General features: G+C 31.5%; 1 protein-coding gene across 5 annotated transcripts in view; it reads left to right on the top strand.

Annotated features, from left to right (window-relative positions):
• The window catches only part of LOC142331572 (calcium uptake protein 1 homolog, mitochondrial-like), a 622,753-nt gene that overhangs the window by 525,851 nt on the left and 73,784 nt on the right, over positions 1–23,118 (top strand). For 2 of the 5 annotated variants that reach the window (XM_075377570.1, XM_075377569.1), the window contains 3 exons: positions 9,214–9,375; positions 14,204–14,358; positions 17,702–17,846. In XM_075377570.1, the coding sequence (XP_075233685.1) occupies positions 9,247–9,375; positions 14,204–14,358; positions 17,702–17,846 (429 nt within the window). In that variant the 5' untranslated portion in view covers positions 9,214–9,246. Of the gene's footprint in view, positions 1–7,836; positions 7,947–9,213; positions 9,376–14,203; positions 14,359–17,701; positions 17,847–20,981; positions 21,142–23,118 lie in introns of those variants that run through there. The other 3 variants (XM_075377572.1, XM_075377571.1, XM_075377568.1) reach the window with 3 other exon arrangements.

Here is a 23,118-nt window from a genome sequence, read left to right as displayed (position 1 = left end):
TAGGGCAAAGAAATCCACATGCTCTACTTTATCCAGCCGCCACAATCATGATAGCGACTTTTATTGAATCTGCCCATCCTCTACAGATAGTCCCGGAAACATCCATGTACAGACAGGAACTGGGTGAATCCGTAGCCTGTGTTACCACCCATTTCCTGACGTCGCTGATGAGCCTATTGGTCCACCTTCCTTTGTCCGAATCCAACCATCAGTCATGCCATGAACATACCGTCAGTTTCTTCCTTTCTGTCCTGTCCGGCAACTACTGAAGCTCTCATTTGCGCTTGATAAAGTCGATAGGATTCAAAGACTGTTACAGTTGTGAATGATATGGACATATATGTATGCACTTCATTAAAACATTCACACTACCACCGGGATTGATAGTTCATGATGCATCTTCTTAACAGATTTTTTACAACTACACTGGAAAAACCCGCTTATATGTTGAACATTTTTCTTTGATCACTCTCAGTCGTCCCAAACTCTTCCCTTTACACAGACAGCCGGTTGTTTCAGACTGGATCGTAGTCAAAACACATTCCCATTTGTCACTATTGATGAGCATCACCTTGATTATATTGTTGGCCCCCTCCACACCCTGATCCTCGAGACTATTCTTAAGTCACGCCATGTACGGCAACACCACATGTTCTGCTGTATCCAGTTCACCACAATCATGACAGCAACTTGTTTGGCATTGCCCATCCTGTACAGATAGTCCCGGAAACATCCATGTCCAGACAGGAACTGGGTGAATTCATAATCTGTGTTACCATGTTTTCACTCCACCCAGTTCCTGATGTCGCTGATGAGCCTATAGGTCCACCTTCCTTTGTCCCAATCCTGCCATCTGTCATGCCAAACCATGTAGAGACCGTCAATTGTTTTCTTTCTGTCCTGTCTGGCCACTATTGAAACTCTCATTTGCGCTTGTAAGTCTATGGGCGGCATCCCAGCTATAATCGATGACCCCTCGTTGCTGATCGTACGATACCCTGCGATGATACGTATATTTAGCCTACGGTGTTGCATAACCAAACGTTAAGGCTCAAAAGTACCTGGGTATTATCCTTGAAGAGAATTTTCGGTTCAAGGAACATCTACAATTTGTAGCTAAAAAGGCCACTGATGTCTTTTATGCAATCCCTAGTTATTCATTCCGATTGGGGGTTGAATTACTGTACCATGACAGTCTCACTGACACTTTTAAAAAGGTGTCAGTGAGACTATTATGCTATATGCTGCACCTGTCTGGGCTCACCGCTTGGCTTTTAAGTGTTACGCGGACATTTTGCTGCGGGCCCAGCGACTCCTCTTGCTGGCTGTTATAGAACAATCTCGCGAGAGGCTGTCTGAGTTATAGCTGGAGTCAAACCAAAAGATATCTTGCCTAATGAGCGTAATGAACGCTACATTTTCGAGGTAAATAATCTATTGACGTCAGAACGAAAGCAAGGAATTGAAGACAGGGGCCTTGCGTCTTGCTAGTCAGGTGGGAAGAATCCCCCACAGGTCGCTACACGCATGTTATATTTCGTACAGTGTCTGATTTAGATGCGATTAGATGGGTTTCCCCCAATCAGTATATCACACAGTTTCCTCATGGTGCCTTTTGGGGGAGTTTGGCTAGGTTTCGTTTGGTGGATTCAGGTCAATGCCCGGATTGTGGGACTGATGATACAGTGAACCACGTCCTCTATGTCTGTCCCCGATATGAGGTCGAACGTTCACGAGCTGTTAGGAAACTTGAGAGAATACATTCCTTTCTAGATCTCCGTATTAACTGGATGATCCGCGAGGAGTGGTCTATAGTGGCTGGTTTTCTTCGCGCCCTTGCGGTGTTAAAGTCTGCACAGGGAGTTTAATTGAGGCATTTGATCATGGTAGGATACCGGGTGGCTAGGGTTCCGGCTTAGGCATTGGACTGGTTGGATGTAAGCGCATTGGCATCCTGCCACGGCTATATTGGTATTGTTTGTGAATCGATTTGGGGTTCCCACTGGCGGGAGTGGCCGCGCTGCCAGAGTATGGTAGCCCGTTCGACCGGGGGCGTGGTGGCTTCGTTCCACCGGTGGCAGTCCCTGATTGTGACTTGTTAATACCACGCGAGACTCCATGATAGGTTAGGGTGGGAATGCAGGGTTTGTCTCCGGCTCCTGCGCGGACCGGAAGGAGGTTACATTCTCCTTGTAAGGTGACCTAATTTGGTCGACTTATTGGGTGTAGTTCTGAATTTCTATGTTGCGTAAAACATAATTTTGATTGGTATGAGTGTAGCACTGATACACTCATACCAATCAAAAAAAAAATTGGAAAATACGGTGTTGTCAAATTTAGAGTAACAGCGGGGTCCGCGCTTCTGCGGTCTCGGTTAGTTAGTTTAAGGGAATCATGTTAAGTTGGGTGTGAAGATGTCCGTTTGAGGCCTACGTGAATGCAAAATTTTATTTGTATTTTACTGATGTAAATTTCTGCCGAGGCATTTACATCGGTGGCATCTCGACCGAGGACTGGCTGATGACTGTGAGATGTAATAAGTTAGGGGTCTAAAGACGACCTCCGGTAAAGCCCCTCAGGGGCCGAAACGGAGGGGATGGTGTGCCGATCGGTAACGTCACAAGGTGGGTGTTTTCCCCTATGGGGTTGGGATGCCTTAGAACATTATCGAAAGCAATTTTCCTCAGAGCCGGACCCAGCATCGACCTTGAGGGACACCCTTCTCCACCATTTCGTTTTACCACCTTCTGACCTGGCCACCACGAATCTGTCTTTAAATATTCGTGCAACCCCATTCGCAGGAATGCCGGGACGTCTGGCTTTTAGTTCATAAAATATAACTTCCCATGGCAGCTCATTAAACGCATTACGTATATTTAACATCATGACTTCTCCTATCTCTCTCGTCCTCCACGTTCCCTACGTAGCTGATCGAATAATATTCATCACTCGCCTGATCTCATCAATCGACGAGCGTCCGAGCCGAAAACCAAATTGGTCCTTCTGAAGTCTCCCTGCCATATCTGTATCATCGTTTAATCTCCGAAGAACTAGTCTTTCAAATAACTTCGCGAAGCAATTTAATAAACAAAGTAGTTAAACGATATCTGTGCTTCAATAGAACCAGCATTCTTACTCAGCATCACTAATCTCGTATCCCTCCACCATTCAGGTATCCATTCCATCTCCAATACATATTCATTGTACGCAATACCACACCAGGTACGGTCTCGGCCACAATTTTTACGACCTCCGGGGAAATCCCATCCAGCCCCGGAGTCTTACTGCCTTTAACCAACTTAGCTGTCTCACTCAGGTCCTGCAGCGAGAAAGGAACTATTGATTCCACCACAATCTCCTCCTTTGAAAGACTCCATTCCTTTTGGAAACAGTTCGTCATTGCCTTTCTTCAGTACATCTTCGGATAGGAGGGGCAGCCTTCTTCCAAACCTTTTTCTGACGATACGATAGGCGTCACCCCACGGATCAACTTCAACAGCATCACACAATTGCTGCCACTTGCGTTTTTTGGACGCAGAAATTGCTCCTCGAAAGTTCCGTCTCGCAAGTCTTAACCTTCCGAGCTCTTCTTCGATGTTCTCGCCCCACCTCTGCGCTCTCTTGAGGCAGCGCCTACTTGTCACACATCTTCTTCTCAGTTCGGTGAGTTCGGGATCCACCAATATACTCCTACATGCCCTGAAGTTACTTTCTTAATTACACCCGTTTCCACCCGCACCTACAACTCTGAATAATGTGTATGTTAACTCATTCAAGTCCGTGTCTTCGTTATAGCCAAGTTCAACATCAATAGCCGCTCTGAATTGTGTGACACTGCCTGGATGAAATCTTACTCTCCTGGTGCCTGCCTGTTCTTCCTGAATAATGTCGGCAATTTCAAAAGTGATTAGTCAGTGATCACTGAGGGTCTCCTCCCCCAACACCTCCCATCACATAAGTCTCTCATGCTGACAAATATCAGATCCAGTGATATCCCACCCCTACTATCTCGAACGTCATTTCGCTTCTTCGATTGATGCACTGAAGATCCACTGAAGCCATAGCGTCCTCAAGAACTCTGCCACTTTGATCATCGATGGTTCACTCCCAATTTCTTGTCTTAATATTGAAATCTTCGCCCACCACAACGATTTTTGACCTCCATCTGGCAATTCCCTCTACCAAATCCTGCATTAAAAAGTCGATGTTAGGCGACAGATATACACTAAACATCACTACCCTCGCCTCTTCCACCCATACATAGCAGCCGGGCTCTGCGCACTTATTATGTACTGCTGTACCACAGGAGACTAATAACACCACACCAGAATAAGCCGACACCACCCATTTATCATCAGCGATTGTTCTTCGATCTGATTCACTCAGTAATATAATCTCAAAACCCCATCGGACAGCTATTTCCCAGCAGGCACCCATAGCTCTGCTACTCCTATCAACACAATTTGATTATCTATGTTTATTAGCAACACTATAATTTAGATAGGCTGATTTTAATTAACAGTTTAGTTTTCTGACCACGATTAAATACAATTTTATTTTCATTAAGGTTTTTGCTGAATTATTTAAACATATGTATTTTTTTAAAATTAGGCTGAATTAAAACGAAAGCATTATTCATATGACAATGATGTTTTTAAATGCAACACTATATTTTTTATCAATTTTTGTTTCATTATCTAATAATATCAGTTTTATTTGTATTTTTTTTATTGTAATATAATTTTATCTAATAATCAGTTTTATTAGCATTTTTTATATTGAATTGTAATATAATTTTATATCTTAGTCCTGACAAGATACATTATTTAAAAACAAAAATTCTACTCTGTCTATAAATAATTATCACTTTTATATGAAATTAATACATATGACAAAAATGCATGACATTCAAAAAAATATAGAAAATAAAAAATAATTTAGATGCACCACACAAGTGTGAAAGTAATCCAGGAATGTGACCTGAAGCTGACATCCTTCTGTTGGCCAGTTGGAAAGGGACAAGTATATTAATCATAATTACATGAACCTTAAAAAAGCAATAAGTTGACTTTTTGTTATTAGTAATTGAAAATGTGCACACAATTATTTGCTTTATAAAGAACCACTTTTTTTATCCAACTACTTTTAGTTCTTACAGGAACGTTACATCTTAAGAATCAGTTGAAAAATCATTGATTGTAACTTATGGGTAATTAACTTTGTAATTTATGGGTCCTTTATAAATTGTACCAAAAGTAAAAACTAATTTTAGATGGATAAATACCAGGTTACATGTGCAGAGGCATACCATTAATAAATATGTAAAACAACTCTAGCAGATGTTCTTCTTCAATTGATTGTGCTTTTGATATTTTTTTTTTAATTTAATTTCTTGATATCAGCTATTTAAAAACAATTTAATGTAAAATATGTAATGTTAATCTAAAATTTATTCACATTATTCTTTTAATATAATATTGAAAAATTTTACTACTTACATTTCTTTAAAGACCTTGACTTTTCTCACAATTTGCTTTCACTTCCACTGACCCTCATCTTTTTCCACTATTTTCCAGAACATTTTCTACATTTTGTGTACATCTTTTCCTCAGTAGATCTTATATCATGCTCTCCATTCTTTCACATTCCTTTTTTTGTCCTTCATGCTCATTTTTCCTTATTTTCTAAATTACTACCATATCCAAAGAATATATAATTTCTTCACTAGTCACTTGATAAATTTTCTTGGTTGAAACATTTTTATCATTTAACTTAAACCATTTTTTGTTATCCAATTCTGTTTCTATTGTACCTGTTTGTATCCTGAGCTTTCCTTCTTTGAGGTTTCAGAATAATAGGAATTTTATTGTAGAACAATAAACATTTACTTGTGAAGCTCTCCATACCGTGACAACACTGCCCCAAATTTAGAGGACCAAAGACTTTGGTTTGCGATTATCATATCATAGCTGAGAACATTAGCTGGGAGGCACTAGATATTTTCCTTTACCCTTACCCACTTGTACTTAGGATTTGCTAGTTGTTTAAATCTCCTAACAAGAACATTTCTTGGAGTTTAATGTATTTTTCTGTTTGACATCAAGAGCTTTTATCAACCATTTTCACATCTAGTTCAGAGTAGTTCAGAGTTTTCACATCATTTTCAGATTATAGTCAACCATTTTCACATTTTAATAATACTTTTTCGAAATAATTTCAAAACTACGAGTAAGTCAAAAAGTAAAGAGAAATTTTTGATTTCCCTCCCAATCACATATATGGCAGCAATTGTTTTGCTATAACTCATAACCTCTATTTGCTGTTTATTGAAAGTATTGTTTCATTGTTAGCTATTTGCGTTTAAAAGTCTGTTTAAAATGAGTGCTCCTTTGTCTGATCGCACCAAGGAAGAAATGCGAGCAGGGTTCAAATACAGAGATAGAAGAACAATTGCTAACATTTACAGGAATCAAACAGCAACAGTAATAATTGAAGAACGTAAGAAAGAAGCCGTAATAAGAAAGGGAGTCCGACAAGGATGTTCCCTATCCCCGTTACTTTTTAATCTTTACATAAAACTAGCAGTTAATGATGTTAAAGAACAATTTAGATCCGGAGTAACATTACAAGGTGAAAAGATAAAGATGCTACGATTTGCTGATGTAGTAATTCTAGCTTAGAGTAAAAAGGATTTTGAAGAAACAATGAACGGCATGGATGAAGTCCTACACAAGAACTACTGCATGAAAATAAACAAGAACAAAACGTAAGTAATGAAATGTAGTAGAAATAATGAAGGTGGACCACTGATGTGAAAATAAGAAGAAAAAAGATTATCGAGGTAGAAGAATTTTGTTATTTGGGAAGTAGAATTACTAAAGATGGACAAAGCAGAAGTGATACAAAATGCAGAATAGTACAGCTTTCCAGTCAGAAATATAATTTGTTTACATAAAATTAATTTAAATGTCAGGAAAAGATTTTTGAAAGTATATGTTTGGAGCGTCGCTTTATATGGAAGTGAAACTTGGACGATCAGAGTACCTGAGATGAAAAGATTAGAAGCTTTTGAAATGTGGTGCTATAGGAGAATGTTAAAAATCAGATGGGTGGATAAAGTGACAAATGAAGAGGTGTTGCGACAAATCGATGAAGAAAAAAGCAATTGGAAAAATATAGTTAAAAGAAGAGAGACTTAAAGGCCATATATTAAGGCATCCTGGAAAAGTCGCTTTAATATTAGAGGGTCAGGTAGAAGGAAAAAATTATTCACGCAGGCAACGTTTGGAATATGTAAAACAAATTATTAGGGATGTAGTTTGTATACCGAAATGAAACGACTAGCACTAGATAGGGAATCTTGGAGAGTTGCATCAAACCAGTCAAATGACTGAAGAAAAAAAAACATTATAATGAACAAAAAATTATAAGTTTAATTACAGAGGTTTTTTTTAGTTATATGGGCACCGACTTCTAATCGAATGCTTAATACTTTTAGAAATACCTTCAAAAGTCGATGACCGTATTATGCTACATTAGCCCAAAGGAAGGATGTTGTTTATTGTATTTAACTCGATTACTCTCTACACGACAGAGAAAATTTAGGGCGACAAATGGAAATTGATTTTTAACCTATTTATTTATTACAGTTTTGTTTAACTGCTGTCGTACCATAATAGGAAGTAGTGATTTACTATTATAGCCAGATTCTAATAACGACCAATGCGATTACCGTCATTACGTAGAATTATATTTTCATTCATTGAAAGATTATGACGTCTCTCGTATCTCTCATTTTTTCGGTTTAACAGATAGCAGCACTTATGATTTTAATTCTATTGAATCAGCTGTTAATTTAGTGCTGCAGCTTAACTGCGGAAGTGTTGGTTATGTGATTTAAATTCCTATACTGTTTATTTTTGTTTTACGATAAAAGCAGATTTCGGGTATGTTTTGTGATTATTTTAACTATTAAATTTTAGGTTTACTTTGTGTTTCTTATTCATTTGTTTTATATCGGGAAATTAATTTTACTGTTGAGTTATTTTTAAAAAAAGGCCTTGGCCAACTTAAAAGTTATGCTGTTTCGGTTGTAAATACTGTATAACAGTTTTTCATCTACACTGGTATTCTAATTTGATATTATAAAGCTATAGGCCCTCGTTACTATCAAAGAATTGGTCTCCTGTGGTGTTGTTTGAAATGGAAATACTTATCATTTATCATGATCATTGCTACATCAGTTTTTCAAAAATAAAAAAAATAAAAAAATAGGGGGAAAATTTTGTAATATAACTTTGAAAATATGCTAACTTCAGTTTTGGCTGGGATTTTATTCCAGCTGTTAGTACAATTTAATTCATGTTGTGAAACTTATTTGGATAACTGGCTTTATGCCATTTTTTTTTTTATTGAGATTAAACAGTTCTATGAACTGTATTTGCTATTATAGTAATATATCTTGATCTTGACTGTGTTGTGGCAAAATTTTACAATTTTTAGACCATAATTGTAGCAGCTAAGAAATAATCAGTTGGGTTTTTGTGTGATTTGTACGATTAGAATGTGTTGGTAGTGGATGAATTTAAATATATTGTAATTAAAATTGGTATTTTCTGAGTACTAAAGATCTTGTAAATTTGATGAGAAGTTTTATGTTTTCCTCAAATTAATTCTCTTTTAATTGTGTTTATGTTTCATATAAAAAATTGTATTGTGTGTGGTTAATAATATACATAACAATATAACAATGCATTTTTTTTGGTAACAATGCATTTTACTGCCTTAGATAAGAGTAAAATACATTGTTACATACAATATGTGATTGTCAAAAAAACATTGAAAGTTGTATTTAAAAATTTTGTTACTAAACCGAATTTTTATGTGTAATGAGGTTGGTAAGTTTAATTGTTTGTGAGCGTGGTATTTATATAAAATATTTTAAAAAAATCATAATTACATGCTGTATGTTTTAATAAATTAAATCAACTCATAGAAAATGTCAGAGATTCTTCCAGAAGAATGGTAGTGTACCTGCAATAATTCTATGATTGAAGAGCTGTAATTAGTTGTTAGAGTATATTTTGGAAGCACAATCCCAAATATTTTTAGACAATTTTGTTCTTGTTAAGTTCTTTTTTTAGTATTTAAATTAGTATTTTTACATTTGCCAATATTTATTGCATTTTTCTATGTTTTTTATTGTTCTTATAGGTTAAGTTGAACTGAAAAAAATTATTGGCAGTTATGTGGAATTCAACACTACTAAGATCTAATGGTAAATGTGTTACAACTTATATATTTCTAAAGCATCGTTATTTATTAAATAAAAATATTCAGCGTTCATTTAATATATTATCTCCAAAGAAGGTTGGTGTGAGTAATAATATTTTTTTTCTATTATTATTTATGATTTTGAATGATGTAAAAAGGTGCAAGAAAAAAGTGTTGCTGTACTGTAGTTTTTAAATTTTAACATCTTTTTGTTGAAATAATAATGATTTATTTTTTTTTACTTTTTCTTAACATATTATATGAGAATAATTATGTCACATTATGACATTATGAATAATTATGACATTGTCAGGTATGTCACAAAAATTATTATGTGGGTAACTATATTTTTGTATACTCTATTCTTATGGAAATGACTCGCGTATAGCATAAAAAAACCTGTTAATAAGACGCCTTTCAGCCGAGTTACGTATCTCATAAGTTACACAGTACCTTCACCAAAAGTTTTGTAATTCAGTACTTTACAAGTTAGTATACATTATTTTCCAATCAAATAATTTGTTATTGTATACAATTATTGACTCAGCCTAACAATCGGGCAGCTTAATATTTAAGGTTAATTAGATTAGGTTAGCGAGGATAAGGTTATGTTTGCTGATATTATACAAAGTTCAGTGAGATCAAAATAAGACTCATTTAATGAAATTAAAAAAGTTTCTAATTTCTTATGATATCAACAAACATAACCTAGGGCCTGCTTTGCTTGCTAACTAATTTAATTATGCTTCATTCAGTCTTAAACTGAAATCAGTTGACACAGATTTTTAGAAAGTATATTTAAGAAGAAATAATAAGCATTAGATACAGATTATATGAAAAAGAAAAAATGTAAACAAAAGAGAATTTATTAGACAAATAAAGAATTTTACCCTTGCCACAACGGGGATATGTAATTTATTGATTTTGCATTTTAAAATCTTTGAAAATCAAAAACTATTGTAAAGCAACACCTTTTTTTGTATGTTTATAATCAGTGAGGTGAAAGCAGCAATATATGCCAGATGATTGACTTTCGAATGTACATGATCTTTCTAAATAATTTACCTGTGTTTATAGTAAAGTTTCTGTTAGACAAGCTTTAGTCATTTTATGCCATAAATTTAAAAAATTCTTTGGAACTCATGCAGGTGGAAAATTTTACTATTCAGTTATATCTCTTCAAAATACCTTGAACTGAAAAATAATATTTTGTACTTATAACCTTGCTCTGCTTATTATCCCTCATTGATATCTCAGTTGATGTAACTGTTTAGCATGTTGTCCAGTCTTTCTTCACAGAAACAGCTCATTACTTATAACCATGTAACAGACCAAATAAACTATCTTTTAGATTTTAGTAGTCTATCTTTTAAGATTTTAGTACCCTTCTATCCTTTAAAGTGCCTGACATGATTTGCCATTTTAACCAGTCTGACTTCTCTACATAGAGCATCCTCCACCTTGCTTAAGTGTTTTTCTTAATATTTGAACATAACAACTGTGCTAATTACTCTGATTCCTTTCTTGTTACTATATTCTATTCACTTTGTACCTAAAAATCTATTGTCTGTTGCACTAACTTATATTTTTTCCTTTAGAAATAATGTTGATTGAAAAGTTTATTATTACTACTTCACATACAAGTAAGAGAATGAACTGAAGGCCAGGTCTTTTTTTTAAACCTCTTGGCTCGCCGTTATTGCTTCACAGGATGAGATGAATGATTTTTAGCATGTATGAAAATGCCAGGCCTGACCGGGATTCAAACTTAGGATCTCCGAATGAAAGGCCGAGACGCTACCACTCGCACTATGGAAGCTGGCGAAGGCCAGGTCTTAGGTAGAACATTCATGCACCGTCATTTTTTTTTAATATATTACCTTCAGATGAAAACTGTATTGTTAGTAGACTAATTGGTTAACTGTAACTGTTAGTAGCCCAACTGTGAGGACAACCGCTTGATGCACCACAAACATACATTTTTTACACTACAAGTTGATTTAAATGAGTTCAGTAAATGAGTTCACATGTAGGAAACTTGCTGATTTTGTTATTATACTATTGAACAGAAAAAGAAAAAAAAAATTTATAATTAAAATATGGTTACAAAAATTAGCCAGGTTGTTTCACATACAATAGGTAAGCAAACTAAGGATGACCTTAGTGAAGGTGATTTAAAAAAAGTAATTTGCTCATGAATAATAATTGTTTTCAAAATATTATTACATGTGGTAACTCTGTTTACCTGATAACAAAATACCATACTGAGAAGTACTGTTATCAGTAAGGATTGATGCTGATTACAGTACTGCAGTTGTAGCAACAGAATGTAGTTTTGAGAATCTCAAGTTTAGCAGACTTATTGGTGTGGTAAAAATAAATAGAGGTACTTGTACATGTTTATTGACTGAAGGCAAGATTCCATTTATTACTTTTCTGGATAGAAGATTTTGATTCAATTAATTGCCTTCAGGCTTACTTCATACAACACATATGTAGTTTTTGTCTTCAGTTGTTTAATGACAGGCTGTTGTCTTCTGGCAAGCTTCACATATTTGGTGAAAATTGGCCTTTATTAAATGGCCCCTTTGAAAAATAAATAAAATTTATATGTATGTGGCTACCATTACTTACCTGAAATTGTTCATCTAACCCAGTAGATGTGATTCTTATTCTAAGTGGTTCTAACCATTCTTCCTTCAAACCCTCCATATTAAATCTCAGTGAAATCCTGTCAAAATTCTTCATGTTTCACTAAGGTTTAATTCAGTGATTGAACCTTCTGCCTAAAGTTCTCTGCAATAACTGTTGTCTGCTGTAAAGTTCTCAGCACAGTACAGTGCCATTTGTAGTACTCCCTTTTATATGATCCAAATTGATTTTGTGTTGTGTATATTCCTAGTTGACTCTTTATTCTTGCCTCTGTTACTTGTTCTACTCATTTCTAAGCAAAACTTGTCATCTTTTTGATTGTGAATAGGAATTATGTTGTTTTGCCACCTGTCTTGAATCCTACCCTTAATCAGAAGTCCATTTAACAATTTTGCCATTAATGCTAGTTTTTCACCTTCTAGACCTTTTAATTTCATCATCTTACCATCTCAGTCCAGTCTCTATTTCTGAATCCAATCTAGGCAATTCTCAATATGCCTTTACTTCATCCATCTGTATCGTTTTATTATCTCCAAATTCTGTAAATTATGGAATATTAATTTTTTTTTTTTTAATTTGCTGACTTAAATCTTTCTTCACTTTCTTAAATTATATTAATGTAGGTGGAGTCAGTAGTTATTCTTTAATTTAAAGTGGTTCATTAATCTTTTTGTTATAAATGTGAATGTACAGTAGGTTAAAATTTACTTTTCATATTTTCTACAATTTTGTTTATTTAAAGTTAGTGCTTTAGCTGAAAGAGTTATTGCCTTTTATTGACTAAAATTTTACTTTAAGAAAAAACTTTGGATATTTTAGTACAAAAATCTCAAAATGAATATTAGAAACTCTGTATTTGTGTTTACCTTCACCGTTGTATGAAAAATTGAAATATTACCCTTTTAAAATTATATACATTACCTTTTTTAAAATTGCATTTTTCTTTCAAGATAGATTAACCAATAATGAAATATAATATATCTTTACTAATAGGAAGATTAATTTTATATAATTAAAAAAAAAAATAATTGAATTTTTATAGTATATTTTTCAAGGAGTTTGGAATTTATAAACATTTCTAATTGTGTTTAACTTAAAGTTTTTGTGTAAGCGATTGTTAACAAATTTCATTTAAGCTCTCTTATAATAACGTTACCTTGACACATTTTCTACTATTTATTGTTGTTAATCCTACTGATAGAAAGTAATTATGTTCTCTTCTATTTTTGAAAAAAAAAAAGAGGTATCATTAGGTAATAGGAAACTGTTTTTTTCCCACATACGCTTTTGCTTATAATTCCTATTTATTGGTTTTGCAGAGATCTTTGCTTCATCAGATTGTTGTTTTATATAATTTAATGTACCTTTTAAACGTGACTTGTTTCTTATTTGAACATCATTTTTTTCTCACCACCTTTGTTTGGCCGTCATCCACATGAAGATTATAAAAGAAAATCAAGCATATTTGTAATTCTTTTGGAAAAATGTCTACAAAATTTCAAAACTGTATTTTAACTATAGTAACTGCCAACAGAATTTGAAATGTAACTTTGCAAAATATTGACTTCACCTTATTTGTACAACATGCGTAATATATTTAACTTTTATACCATATGAAATTACAAGAAATTAGCTAAAAAATTTTTTTGGAAATTTTAATTAATTAGTTATAAAATTTATTACAGATATTTCAATTTTTCATAAATGTTGCTGGTTTTGAGTAGAAATGTGAATATGTTCAGGACTGTAATATAGCCTTCTTTATTTACGCATAAATTATGAAAAAATTGGAAAAAAGTGTTGTATATTTATAAATTCTGTAGAAAGATATGTATAAAGTTTGAAAGATTAAATTAAATTTTTTGGGTAGGAAAGTAACATAAATTTTAAAAGTACAAAAATTACAAAAGTAATCAAAATATTTTCATAAAATGACTTACTAAATAAGATAATAAAATTTATTATTTTATAGTTTGTATTTTATGCCAGCCCTCTCCTTTGTTCATTACAATTGTCATTTACACTGATAAATCGCGTTAGACGAATCGGCATAAATTGTAAAAACTATTTGTACAGTATCAAATAGGTAGATATAATAGATTTAGAAAAACTGTTTTTATAAGAATGAACTTCATTTAAAATTAAATTTGACACTTTGATATTTGTTTTTAAAAATTTAATTACATTCTTTGGATCTTAATATTAACTAGTTAGTAGTTAGTTTAAAAATAATTTTTGTTTAGTTACTAGATTAATTTAAATAATTTGTTTGTTTTAGAATAAAACAGGTTCTAGCAATAGATTTTTAATACAAAATACCATTCAGCATTACAAAACAAATTTTAATGAGAATTCATCATATTACAGTTTTAGAAAATTATGGTACATTCTTATTGCAAGCACTGTAACTGGTTTTGTAATCACTTTGCCTGTGTAAGTATAGAATTTAATTTTGTGACTATAATTTATTTTAATAAGAACTTTTAATAATGTAATAGAATTTATGCTTTTTTATTGTTTGTGGTTCTTAAGATTTTGTGCAAGAATATTAGTTTAATGTTGTAATAATAAAATATTAATGGAATTGAAAATAGTGAATTATGAACTTAGGGTCAAACCTATGGCCGGTTTTTTGGTAATCAATAGGTCTATAGAAACCAAGCTACAGACCAGACAGTTATGTTAGATTAGTTGTGCAAAATCTTTGTAGTGTTTATTAATTATTCTATTGATAAGTACTGGCTTGTCTCAAATGCGGTCATTTTTGTTGTTTTTCCTAGATATATTTTCTAATGTGTGAAAAATTACAAATCTCATAAGGTTTTGTAACATGAAAAAGGGAAGATTCAAGTAATTTTATTAATAAAAAGCTTTTAAGCCGTAAATGGTTTAAGAAGTGACAAAGCCACCATACAAAAAATTAAAATTAATCAGTAGTTCTGATACTGTTGAGACTTTTGAAATGCATGTTACTTTAGTCAAATAGAACAGTAAAAGTGAAATTTTCACAAATACTAAATATTTTGTAATAAAAATAATAAACCTTTGAACCTTTTTAATAAATGGTGTTTTAGGTTATACTGTTCTTGATTCTAATTTTAAGTTTCAAGTATGTATGTTATTTAACATCAAAATAGAATAATAAAGTGAAATTAATTGCATAAAAGCATCTTCTTATATTCTGTCTTTGTTATTTATCTGCTTATTCTTTGAAATAAAATGTATGTGCTATTAAAATTAAAATATAAAATGTAACTAGTGAAATGAGAATATTGGTTAGTAGTATTAAGATAACTGACTGATGAATAATTTGTAAAATAATTAATAGATTTCTATAGTGCAAACTTTTTAATGAAAGTAGACCCATAAAAAAAAAATCCTTTCGACATGCTGGAAGGCGGAGGTAGATTTTACCGGGGCAAAGTAGGGGTAGGCGAACTCGGATTATACAAGCTCATATCAAACATTATTTTTTATGTTTTACAGACACTACATTTTCTCATTAGACTACAAGCTATTACTAAATTTATCAAGACTTTCTTATGATTCTTCCTGAACTGCTTGACAACACACCTATTTGAGGATTGGTGGGAGATTCTAGGTTTGTCTATTTGCATTAATACAAAAATAGAACGTTTTCAGAAAGTCTTATTTAACAACATGTATAAATATAACAACAGTAATGTTGAGAAGATGATTTGAAAGTACAATAGGCCTACGTTACCTTTATTAAGTGTTACAACTTACGTTAGATACCCTACCTTGTTTGAATATACTGAACTTTTCTCCTTAAGTCTAGGCTTATTTACACACTTTCACATTAAGCAAGGATATTTACACACAGAAAAATCCAACAAAAATAAAAATTTATATAGTACTAAGTCATTTCAGTTTAAATGTGTTCATTTCAAATTCACTCAATATGACAGTGGTTTCATAAGTTTCACATCTTACTATTCCAACAATATTTTGGTCATCCCTTGCTGTAAGAGTTGGTCACATCAAAAATTATTTCAGACAAAATTTTTAGGTAATATTTAGAGGACTAACTATCACTTTAAACGGATTCGATTCTAAGCCTATTAAGGGAGCTATGATTTTTTTTGTCCTTGAAACCCCATTTTTTCCATCCGTAGGCCCTTATCCAAAGAATAGTAGGAACTTTAAACAAATTCGATATTTTACTTAACAAGAAAGTTATAACAATATTTTGTGTTTTTGAAAAAGCCCCCCCCACTTCCACACCATGGTCCAATTTTGTCCATTAACAAACTCGACTGAGATTTTGGGTTGTTTTATTTTATGTATCAATTTGAAAGTGATTGGCGCAAAATTACAGCAGTTATCTTGTCCGCATGAAAGTGAATTATATATAAATATATATATATATATATATATATATATATATAAACTTTTGGACTGATGATGGTTTTGGGGTCTGGGGATGTGAAACACAAAGATATGTCAAAATTTTCTGGAAGTTGAATCATGGTAGTCATTACAATAGGTAGCTTTCTTACGAAATCTACCTAATTGGTAAGTAAGTTGAAAGAATATTTTATCTTATAGGATACATAATAGATATTTATTTCATAGTAAACAGGATTGTTGAATAATTAAAGAAACAAATGATTGAAGAAAAGTTATTATTTAGTCAATCACAATGATTTTAACTTAATCTCTTGCTACATTATTGCTACTGGCCCATCTTCCTGCGAACTTTCGTACTCCAGTTGTAAAGAGTTGTTCACTTTGTTCTCTGTTGAAATAGGTACACTATGTTTCATCCTTATCACAGTTTTATTTTATTTTCTAGCATGTTACAGTAGAATTTACTGTTCATTGTACTTGTTCTTCCGATTAATCGCAATAGGTTGGACGTTTATAGTCGCAAAACATCCTTAGTATCAGTTCATTAGCTGATAAACAGAATTTGAAATTTTCCTGCAGGATGAACTCTTATGTTTCCATTCCATTTCTGATGTTTTTATTCTGTCTCAAAATGATGAACCCAAGTTTAATTTCAAGTTATTATGTAATCTAAAAATGCATTACCTTCCACTAAAAACCATTGTTTTATTCCTTACAAATGCAAATTTGGGTATCTTTGTGATTTTGAGACGACTGTTTCTGAAGACACTTGGAACACAATTTGCGGTAATTTAGCATACTATGGCTACTTTAACGGACAGTGTCATTACTCACACTAGAAATTTCAGCAGTGTTCCAAATTTTTGTACATCTATATACTCTTGCAAATATCATTAAAGCAATTTTGCAAAGCATCAGTTCAAATTTCTATTGGTCTTCTGCTACAATGAAAATCTGTGACGCTTGTTATGTCCAATCTATGCTGTTCATTCCAGTTTTGCATAATTAGCACACTTTTTTACTATACCGTTTTAACATCCACACAAGAATTTCGGCCAATTTTTCACCTTCAGAAATTGTTATTAATTATTATTATTATTTAGAAATTATTATAATTATTAGCACCCTTTTTCTACCACAGTACATGTTTAAAGTGGAGCCAAAATTTTGAAATAAAAGAAATTATAATAATGGAAATTATTTCATAATAAGTAACAGCTATTATTTTCTGTCAGGATTGTCAGTTTGAATGTTGGACAGTTTTAATTTATTTTTCTAAAAAGTTTTTCTATTGTTATTATTTGTTTCTTTAATTATTGAATGCCACTTATATAATATCTTGTTATTTAGCATAAATAAAATGCATTGTAGAATGGATATTATAATTTTATATAATGTTTTATAGATTTCCAAATTTGCTTACTGGAGTTAATGCTGCTTCACAACTGTCAGAAAATAGATTAGATGAAAATGAAAAATCTGGTGATGATGATGATAGTGTTAAGAAGAAGAAGCGTACAAAAGAAAAAGTTGGATTCCGTGATAGAAAGGTATTATTTTTATTATGATGTAAATTATTATATATGCACCCCATATGTATATATATGAGGTCTTATTTTGATGGATTGTGTTGATTATAAATTTCAGTAATGGGTGAAATAAAATATATAATTTCCCATATGCAGTACTTCTGTGCTCTACTTCTGGATTTGACTCCAATTAACAATCGTATTGTAATTGTTAGTGTTCTTTTAAAAATAAATTTACACACTTAAATTTTATCATTATATTTCATAAGGGGTTGCCTGTTAATTATATGATGCTATCTTTCTTAATTTTTTACTCTTCACCCTATTTGTCACAGAAATGAATGAAAAGTCTTAAAATCCCAAATGTATGTATTGATCTGATCAATTCCCATATTTGTTTCCATCTGGAAGGTAATTTCCTATAATAAGAATAGCAGAATTCTGAGTTCAGTTAAAACTTATTTATTCTACAAACAGGTCAAAAAATTTATTTTTTACCTACTTTTAATTTCTGGATTTTCCTGAATTTCTTTGAATAATTTTTAAAATCCAAGTATAACTTAAAAATTCATTCTATCATTTCAATAGATCACAGATTATTTTATTTTCAAAGCTTTCATCCTCCCCTACGTACTATAATTTGTGGAAGGACTCTTAAGTCGTTGAAAATTAAAACTAACTACATCGAATTTAAAAGATTGCAGAATATTTTATATAGAAATAAAAGGTAGAAAAAATTGCAAATTATGGATAGAATTAAGAAAGATAGATTACTTTACAACACTAGCCAGGATTACTTTTATTCAGAAGATGGGTAAGCTAGCGAAGCTATACTGAATTTAAAAAGACATTAATAATTAGGAAGAATTGTTAGAATTTTTGTATAATTTGCAATATTTTATGGTAATACATGGACAGTAGGAAAGCCAAAAATAAAAATTTAGGGTTTAAAATGTTATGTTATAGGAGAATTTTGAAAGTTACATGGAGTAATAAAATACAAAATGCAAAACATATTTAATCACAAATTTTAGTATAGAATGATTATTGGCCTTATTAGTATTTTTTCGCAAATAATACCTGCCTTCAAATATTTCATTTTTTATTTCTTAAAAATTTCAATGCGATAAATAGTAAAATAATTTTGCTGATTGTTTCCTTTTTAAAGATTTTTTAAGTAATGGATTGTGGAAAATTCTGTGATAAAGCTGCAGTGTGGAAGGGTGTAGGCATTGACCTTGCCCCTGAAAGCTGACCATAGCAGAGAGAAATAGGATGTACTTTTATTAGAAACTTATTAAATTTGTAATTTTATTTCTTGATTTAAGTCAATCAAGAGGACTTTGAGTTAATTGTATTGTAGTACAAAATTGTCATTGTTATGATCAGCACTTGTTTTGTTGGTATGAGAATAGTATTTTTGGTGTTTAAAGATGATAGTGATAATCAAGTAATGATCTGAATCATAGTCTAATTGAAGTTAGATATGGGAAGAGTCTTTGCGTGAAACCTTTGGTGAGAGGAAAGCATGGTGATTGCATTTCTGCGAAGCAGTTAATTTGATAGTTGAGGGGTGTAAGTTACAGTAGGTGATCGTGGTTGGAAGAAGCCATATAAATGTTTCTCTCTTGTAAGTTGCGTAAATGCAATGTTTGCAATGTCTGCCAAAGCATTTGAATCTGTGGCATCCTGACAAAGGCCAAATTGTTGACTGTGGATGTGTTATCAGGTTTAGATGGTCTAAAAGATGACCTCCTGTAAAGCCCATCAGGGCTATGAGTGGAGGGGCTGGTGTGGTGATCAGGATTGTTACAAGGTCATCCCATGGGGGTAAGGATGGTTGATTATCAGTTATTTGAAATTCTCAAATTACACTCTATATATGCATGAACAAACAACTATTATTGATTGCTTAACCACAGAAGGGTGATACTTTTGAAATAGCTCCTCAACTGGAGATTAATCACAAAGAGTAACATTATACGTTACAGAATCGCTTATTTACCTGGGCAGTACTGAGATTTCACGGTTATTTAAATAGTTTGGAAACTTTTTTCTGTAGACCTCAAACAAACATAATTCATTGAATTGTACAAACAATTTATCCTACCTAATATCAATAGTTTATTTTAATGCATGAAGCGAACTTGTGCAAATTTTGCAATATAAATTTTATAAAAATAAAAACAAATCATGTAAACTGCAGCAATAATTTTTTTTTAATCAGAGGAAAAGTAAATACAATGATTGAAATGTTTTTAAAGAAAAAGAAATTGAAATGCATTTGCATCATAATTTCCATACATCTTATGGAGTAGGTGTAGAGAATTTTCACTATAATATTAAGCTTTTGTAAACTGTAAGCAAGAGGCCCCAAAAATGTTGACCGACGAACACAAATCAAAGGATGCTATCTGCATGTGTATTTTTGATTGCTGCAAGGGAGAGACAGATTTTTTCCCTTATTGTAACTTGATGAAATATAGATTCCAAATTTCGTACATAAATGTTGGGTAGTCCAAACAACAATCCACATAGTGACATCATTCGAGTTCAATGAAGACATAATATTAGAGCTGCAAACCCACTCAGCTTGGAAGAACATGGTGACTATTTTATGTGGACAAAAATTCATAAAATTGTTAGAATTTCAATGGCAATTCCTCATTTATCTTATAAGCAGAGGAATGAATTGTCTATCATTTCATAACGTTTCCCATTAGGAGTGGAAAATAAGTCTCTTTAATCATATTGTATAAATCTGATATTTCTAAATATTCTTTCAAATACTTATACTGCTTGAATATTTTTAATATTCGAACTATACCATTTCAGATTTGAATTTTAGTTATGTAATATCTTAAACAAATATCTTAGCCAGTTCGTATGTTTAAAAAAAGTAAAATGTTAATAAATAAATAAAAAGATATTTCTGTAAACTCTTTTTATTTTATCCCTAGCCAGTTTGAGCAATTAATAAACTGTATATTTATTTGTCATACTGGTTAAAACATTAATATTAATTTTTTTTTTTTTAATTGATTATACTATTTTTGTTTTTGCCTATTCCAGATAGTTAATTTTTTAAGCAAAAGTTTTTTTATTTAAAGAAAAAAAGAAATAAAATTCAGTTGTAATGTATTTTAATCAATATAGATAATTGAATATGAAAACCGATTACGAACATTTGCAACACCCGACAAGATATTTCGATATTTTGCAACAGTCAAAGTAATTACACCTGATGGGTGGGAAGCTTATATGACACCAGCTGATATGATGCGTTCTATTACACCTGATGCCAAGCAGCCTGATGGTAAAACTAATAATTTTTTTTTTAAATTTTTTTAAATGTGATTGAATTGTAATGATTAATTAATCAATTTGATAACAGTGGTTTTGGTTTTTCAGGTACTTTTAATTTACAAAGGTTTTAATTATGCACTGCTTCATTTTTTATCAAAAGATGATTATTTTAAAGTAATCTTTATATGACTGTTTTGTATTTGTTGTTATAATTAATAAATAGCTTTTTTTATGTAAACATAAACCAAGCTTTGTGATTTATGACATTTATTTATTTCCAGGAACTACTTTAAATTTAATGCTTATTAATAATTTGTCATTTATAACTTGTGTATATTTTTAAAATTATTTTTAAGATTTTTAATGTAACGTTTTTAAACTGAATAATATCAGTTTAAAAATTTATTTATTTTTTTTTAATCACTAGTTTGTTTTATTAATGTTTGAAATTATAATGGTGTATCTTTTTCTGCTATTTCTTTTTTCTTGTTTTTCTGTTTTTTTATTTTATATAACATTCTAATATACTTTTTTTAAGCAGTGATGCCAATTGAATCCCAACAACCAAAGAATTCAATAACATGAATGTTTAATTCAGATTATAAATAGTTATTACTAAACTGAATTTCAGTCTTAATCATTAACAGCTATAGTTAAATTATTTTCTAAATTGTATGAACCGTTTTGAAAAAATTTCTGCTGATGTACTATGCTTAAAAAGTAATTATTTTTCAATAATTTTGTGACATTAAAATTTTACAGATCACATATTATCCATTTTTAGAAATTCAGCTTTATAAAAGTGTGTATTTTAAATAATAACATCCTTAAAACATAACATCCTACATTTATAAGCAGAAACTCATACCGGTTTGGGTTTCTAGCATTCTGAATAATGAGTCAACACAATTTGATCAGTTGATGTAAAATTCATGTGACCTATCATACTAGGAAATAATATTTAAAAAAATATTAATTATTTTGTCTTGTCTACCATATGTTATTGCTCTGCAAGGATTGGGTGACAGATGTTTTGATAAACCTTATGGTTTATCTTGGATATTTAAACAAGTGAATTAATTACTTACTACATTCTTTCAGTAAAATCTTATCCATTAATTAAAATTTTTCAGATTTAATACTTAGCTAAATATTCCTGTCAGTTATGTTAACAACAAATCAGCTGATTTAGAAGTCAAGATTTCTAGCATTCAAGTCCTGGTAAAGGCCATTACTTTTATACAGATTTGAATACTAGATCGTGTTCTTTGGTAGTTGGGTTTCAATTAACCACACATCTCAGGAATGGTTGAACTGAGACTGTACAAGACTACACTTCATTTACACTCATACATATCATCCTCATTCATCCTCTGAAGTAATACCTGAATGGTATTCAAAAATTCCCAGAGGCTAAACAGGAATTAAAAGAAAAGAAGTTATGTTAAAAATGAATTTATGTTCATAAACGTTGAACTTTTCTGAAAAGTAAATTAATATCACTGTGAATAAATGGATAATTTTTTCTTAAACCATAATTTTTTTTTTTAATTTTTAATTTTCTTGTAAATTTATGATTATATATCTTTTTTGGCTGATGAATTAATTAACTACAAAAGCTTACAAAAAAGCTTGTACGTAGGAATACAAAAATGGAAATTTGTAGCATATGAAAAATGCCTTACCAGTCAGGATTATAACCCAAACCCAAAACCCAGAATGGTAGATGCTACCATTCTGCCATGGAGATTGGTTTATTTAATTATAATATTATATTTATTATCCATATAATACTTAATAGCTGATATTTTAATATTATTGTTATAGACTCATTAGTTTAAAATTTTTTAAGTAAGATAATTAAACTATACAACTTTTAAATAAATGATCATCAGATTGTAACATTGAATCCTTTTAATGTTCATATCGGTAAAATTGTCGCAATTTTTTTTTGTGAAATTAATGTATTTAAATATATTTATTTTAT

This window comes from Lycorma delicatula, chromosome 10 (genome assembly GCF_047948215.1).
Source record: "Lycorma delicatula isolate Av1 chromosome 10, ASM4794821v1, whole genome shotgun sequence".
NCBI lineage: Eukaryota > Metazoa > Arthropoda > Insecta > Hemiptera > Fulgoridae > Lycorma > Lycorma delicatula.
The sequence above is the reverse complement of the archived record's forward strand: the minus strand, read 5'-3'. Positions and strand labels throughout refer to the sequence as shown.